Below are 6,075 nucleotides of genomic sequence, written 5' to 3'. Positions count from 1 at the left end.
TTCCCGGTACTTCGTAATTGGATCTGGTAAAAGGTGTTTAGATCGTAACAGTTATTATTATTACTCGTGTTTTGTTCGACTTCGTAATTGGATCTGGTAAAGGTGTTTAGATCGTAACAGTTATTATTATTACTCGTGTTTTGTCGACTTCGTAATTGGATCTGGTAAAATGTGTTTAGATCGTAACAGTTATTATTATTACTCATGTTTTGTCGACTTCGTAATTGGATCTGGTAAAATGTGTTTAGATCGTAACAGTTATTATTACTCGTGTTTTGTCGACTTCGTAATTGGATCTGGTAAAATGTGTTTAGATCGTAACAGTTATTATTACTCGTGTTTTGTCGACTTCGTAATTGGATCTGGTAAAATGTGTTTAGATCGTAACAGTTATTATTATTACTCATGTTTTGTCGACTTCGTAATTGGATCTGATAAAATGTGTTTAGATCGTAACAGTTATTATTATTACTCATGTTTTGTCGACTTCGTAATTGGATCTGATAAAATGTGTTTAGATCGTAACAGTTATTGTTACTCATGTTTTGTCGACTTCGTAATTGGATCTGGTAAAATGTGTTTAGATCGTAACAGTTATTGTTACTCATGTTTTGTAGACTTTTTTTTAAGTGTTTAAATTCTACTCATGAAACATCTATGCCCCTCCCCAGTGGCTCGGCGGTAATTCTGCAGGCTTACAACGTTAATATTGGGTTTCGATACTTGTGGTGGGCACAGAACAGATAGCCCATAGTGTAACTTTGCGCTTAACAACTACTACCAAATCGAAACATGTCTAACATGTTTTGGTCTAATGTGGAATGCTTCGAAAACAAACGTTCTTCTGCGCATGATGGCGTCTAAATAGGTAGTGCATATGTTATACTTATAAACGCCACTTTTACGGTATATCTCTCGAACACTTATCAAGGGAACATATAACATTTTGTGTTTTATACAATGTTGAAGATATAATATTTTGTGTTTTGTGGTACCGAATATATATACAATAATGTATATTTTATTGTAATGTATATATATATATCATATTTTGTGTGTCATATTGCTGAATATATAATATTTTGTGGTTTAAACAATTTTGAATATCTAATGTTTCGTGTTTTGTGGTGTCGAATGTATAACATTTTGTATTCCATTGCACTGAATATATGATATTTTATGCTTCGTAGTGCTGAATATATGATATTTTATGTTTCGTAGTGCTGAATATATGATATTTTATGTTTCGTAGTGCTGAATATATGATATTTTATGTTTCGTAGTGCTGAATATATAATATTTTGTGCTTTATAATGCTACTAAAAGTTTTAGCTAATTATAATTCATTAAGATATGTTACGTTTGTGTTAGTTTTTCTATAGCTTTTCGTTTTACAAAACAGCATTCACGTTTTCTTTTAGCACAGACGTAATTTTCCGTTACCCTACCGTTCCTCCTTTTTCTTTTGATATTCTTTGTCTTTCTAACCAACCAAGTTGCTTCTATGTTAATCCGTCGGTTACTTATTTGTCTAATAAAACTCGATCATTTTAAAGCAGAGGATCAGTAGAAACGTTGCTGAGAGAGCATGCCTTTCGCCATTCACCGTTTCGGGCATTCATGTCTGGCGATATACCCTCGGACCAGGCAGCCTTAGCCCAGGCAGCAGGTAAGCTTTAAAATATCTCCATCTTTCTCTTCGCCGTGGCGTTATAAATACTTGAAACCTAAATTATATATAGTGCAGTTTCATAGTTAACAAATGCACGAGCTAATTACAGTTTTGATCACCTCATGATGTTATACAATCTTGATACGGCATTAGAGATGGTCTAATGTTAAGAGGTTGGGTTTGATGTAAAAGTGTATAAGAGAGAATTCCTAGCCCTTAAATATATATATATATATATACATATATAATTAACATATTCTTTCTCTCTCTCTCTCTCTTTATATATATATATATATATACATATACATAATAATTTCTAGTTACTCATAATATCCTGAAAGTTTGAGACTGATAGAATAATTTACGTGCGCATTAACGTCTTCCAATAATTAATAGTTAAGTCATCACTATTAATTAATAAACGAACGGAAATAAGCGTTTTATTTATGTCAGGATAACAAAAACTAAAACATAATACTTATAAGTGGATGGCAATAAAACATGTTAATAAGTTTGAAAACAAACGTGGGCTAGCAACGACCTTAACGATCTAATGATTTTTTAAGACAAACGTGGGCTAGCAACGACCTTAACGATCTAATGATTTTTTTCCTCTTCTTTTAGTGAAGCTTATTTAATTAAAAGACTTGTTATCATAGTTCGTGGTTTCTTTCATCCTCGTTATCGTACTTAGATCTTAGTTCAATTTTCTTTTTTTTTTGCAGCCTACGACGTGTGTTATTATCATATAAGTGCAAAATTTGGGCTGCCCACGACGTGTGCTATTATCATATAAGTGCATAATTTTAGCAGCCCACGACGTGTGTTATTGTCATATAAGTGCATAATTTTAGCAGCCCACGTGTCATAATTCTGAACAATTTTTTGAAAGTGCCAACTTTACTTCTACAGTAAAATATAGGAGAAAATAACACCCCCATCAAATCAGATTTATTTAATTATTTTAGAATTGAGCCCGTATAATAAGGAAGTTCTTTGGAAATTGCAATTTTAATCCTGTGATAATACGAAGGTGAGACTTGTATCATTGACTGAGCCTTTATATAGTGAAAACGAGCTCTGCTAGGAAGCCAGCTACTTGTAAATTATTATAGAGTTTATTCATTATATATATCAATTTATAAAACACGTGAATGATTAAAGGTGAATTATATAAGTCTTACTTAATTACAATAACCTTTAATACACAATCAATTGGTTAAAATTACTGTAAGGGAAAAATGGCAACGTTTCGGCCTCATGCCATCGAAACCTCTTCTAAAGAAGAAGAAGATTGGCCGAAACGTTGAGGCATAAGTCTTTTTTTCTTTAGCTTCTATCACGTTGTAGCTATCATTTCTTTATTACTCGTGGTTCATGAAAGTTTAGACATACACGAAACGTTGAGGCATAAGTCTTTTTTTCTTTAGCTTCTATCACGTTGTAGCTATTATTTCTTTATTATTCGTGGTTCATGAAAGTTTAGACATACACGAAACGTTGAGGCACAAGTCTTTTTTTTCTTTAGCTTCTATCACGTTGTAGCTATTATTTCTTTATTATTCGTGGTTCATGAAAGTTTAGACATACACATCGTTTTCGTTCAAACATCCTCAACTTTATTTCATGCCGAATTATACCTCCAGCTCCTCCCTGCGGCACAGCGGTATGTTTTCGGACTTACAATGCTAGAAACCGGGTTTCGATACTTGTGGTGGACTGAGCTCAGATAGCCCATTGTGTAGCTTTGTGCTTAACTTTCAAACAAATAAACAAAGTCTACCTCGAACATCACGCTATCAATTTTTATTTAGTTTGTCAGCTTTACGATAGAAAGAATCCTGCTACAGCATTTTGGTAAAAGAAGTGTTGTTAGTGTGTTTATCAGAACAAAAAACAAAACAAGAGAAATGAAATAATCATACCTTAAAAGAACACAGAACATGATGGTTTCACAAATTCTAAAATGGGACAATCGGGTCGATCTGAATCTAAATATTCCTGTTTTTTATTGATAATACATCGGAAATGAACACTGATTTAAAAAAAAAGTTCAAGTTCACATCAAGATTATAAAAAAATTCATAATTTTCTCATGATAAATTGTTATTTTACAGCCTTAGGAAGAGTTCCTCCTCCCACTGAGCTTCTTCTTATGGCCAGCCAAGCCGGAAATCCCTGGAAAATGCCCGGAATGCCCTTCAGCATGGCAGAGCTTAGTTCTTTTATGAATGCTCACCAACAACAGGCTAATCATTTGGCAAACCTCTACTTCGGGCTCCCTAGAACTATGTTTCCACAACTGTCCACGGTCTCAGCATCAAGCACGGTAACTGGAACTGCCGCTGCCGTTGCTGCATCTGCGGAGAACATTAGAAATCCGCCCGGACACCTGCCACTCCCCGCGGCGCTCCAGTTCTCTTCATCACGACCGATTCAGACAACCCTTCCGCCAATTTCGAGCATTACAGCCGGGAGCTCGTCTCTTACTCCAAGTCAGCTATACAGTTCTCGGCTGCATTTATCATCATTATACCCTGGGCTTAAATTTCATCCATATTTCAGGCCTAGGCTCCTCCAAAATTCCAGTTCAAAATCGCCATTAGACGCTGAAAGTGAAGGCATTTTACCTTAAGTTGTAACATCTGTGAGAAAAAAAAAAGGTGATAGAAGTTATCGAATACTTATGATTTATTAAAAGGATTCTATCTAGCCCAAGACCTTGAGAATGAAAGATCTTAATCTTTGTGGAATTAAACCCAGATTTAGGGTTCCTATTTCGTGCCGTGAGATTCAAGTTTTGTGAATTTTATTTTGGGAAAGCCAGATCTGCATTTCTAACGAACTTTTTTTGTATATTCCAAGTGGGGATTTTATCTAAAGTATTTAATGAAAAAAACGACAACAACTTAAACCTCAGAAACTTCAATATCTTTGGATAAGGAAAAAAAAACAAGGCAAAAAAAAAAAAATTGAAGTTACACATTGCCTCGTCTCTAGAATAATTTATTTCAATCAAAAAAGGAAAGAAAAAAGACCCTAGAGAAAGAGAGTTTCTCTGAACTTTTACCACAGCGTTGAAAGTTTTAGAATTCATCTTTCTGGCATGAATCTTTTTTGTAAGAATCCTAATAGCAAAGCGCGTGGATCTGAGCGTGCATTCTGAAAATGAATATCCTTAAAGATTACAACAGAATTCGAGGACTTGTATATGAAAAATATTAACAGTCTTGATTATCTTCTTGTATTAGACATTGTGTAAAGAAAAAAAAAGGTGTCTGTGAAAGTTTTAACCTTGGACCTTTCATCTGATAGTTTTGAAGTAACGGTTGGATCGTTAACTAGAACGTGTATAGAAGAAATTAGGATCATTCTACATTTAAGCACCCTTCTCTAAGTCATGATGGATCTCAAAAAGCGCTTCCCAGATATGTTTTTTTTCGGCTGTGAGTTGATAGATATTGTATTAGTATTCCATTTAATAAATACAGAAAAAAAAAGATCCGTTTCGATTTAGTGTTTTTCATTTTTAGGTAATCTCTAAATGTTACATAGTGCAATGCGTGCTTTGTTTGCCAACGTAACCGAACATTTAATTACAGACCAATATTCAGATAGAAGGTAATCCATATTATTACAGATTCGCTAATAGCCCGCCTAATATCGGTTAGTCTATAGAAAATAGAATTAGTTCTAATTGTGGATTGGTCTTAACCTTTACACATTTGTACAAAGTTAACTTATCGTCAAAATAACCTGAAAGCCATTTCATCATTTCAATAACCTGCATACCTAGATAAATAAGAAACTCTTTTAATGAACGCTTTGTCTCCTGTGTCCTCACTGTTCGGTGATCTCGTCATCCGCTCCTAGGATGTTCTTCGATACAAACAAAGTAACGAACAAGTGGACCGCATATGTTCAACTTTTGACTGTTTCGATACATTTTTTCTAATCCCTCCTCTCCCTGTATTGATATTAGCATGTCTTCGAAAGTAAGTAATAGTTTTACAAAACTTTGTTTTCCCCTCTTTCCTACGTTACCACGTCCTTTGCACGTGCGTGTAGACATACATTCTATCACCAGTATAGATGAAGACTTGGGACGCTTTGCATCTGCGTCTCCTTGTTCTCAGAGTGTCCGAACGTGCTGTTCCAGTTCTTTCTACGAGGAATTGTAAATTAGAAATTTCAACACGGTGAACTAAAACGTGCTCCAACAAGATGATATCCTTCTCGCGCGCGCGTGTGTGTGTGTGGCAAAGTTTAAACCCTCAGTGCGTTTAAATTTGGAGAATTGTAAATTAAAAATTTCAACACGGTGAACTAAAACGTGCTCCAACAAGATGATATCCTTCTCGCGCGCGCGCGTGTGTGTGTGGCAAAGTTTAACCCCTCAGTGC

At 34.8% G+C, this 6,075-nt stretch overlaps 1 protein-coding gene across 2 annotated transcripts in view; it reads left to right on the top strand.

The window, feature by feature from the left end:
- The window catches only part of LOC106461879 (T-box transcription factor TBX20-like), a 66,444-nt gene extending 61,396 nt beyond the window's left edge, over positions 1–5,048 (top strand). The window contains exons 6-7 of one of the 2 annotated variants that reach the window (XM_013921744.2): positions 1,560–1,669; positions 3,790–5,048. In XM_013921744.2, the coding sequence (XP_013777198.2) occupies positions 1,560–1,669; positions 3,790–4,307 (628 nt within the window). In that variant the 3' untranslated portion in view covers positions 4,308–5,048. Of the gene's footprint in view, positions 1–1,556; positions 1,670–3,789 lie in introns of both variants that reach the window. The other variant, XM_022388959.1, reaches the window with a different exon arrangement.
- Positions 5,049–6,075: the final 1,027 nt, after the last annotated feature.

Source organism: Limulus polyphemus, unplaced genomic scaffold (assembly GCF_000517525.1).
Source record: "Limulus polyphemus unplaced genomic scaffold, Limulus_polyphemus-2.1.2 Scaffold1051, whole genome shotgun sequence".
In the NCBI taxonomy this organism is placed as follows: domain Eukaryota; kingdom Metazoa; phylum Arthropoda; class Merostomata; order Xiphosura; family Limulidae; genus Limulus; species Limulus polyphemus.
This window is presented reverse-complemented; position numbering and strand designations above follow the sequence as displayed.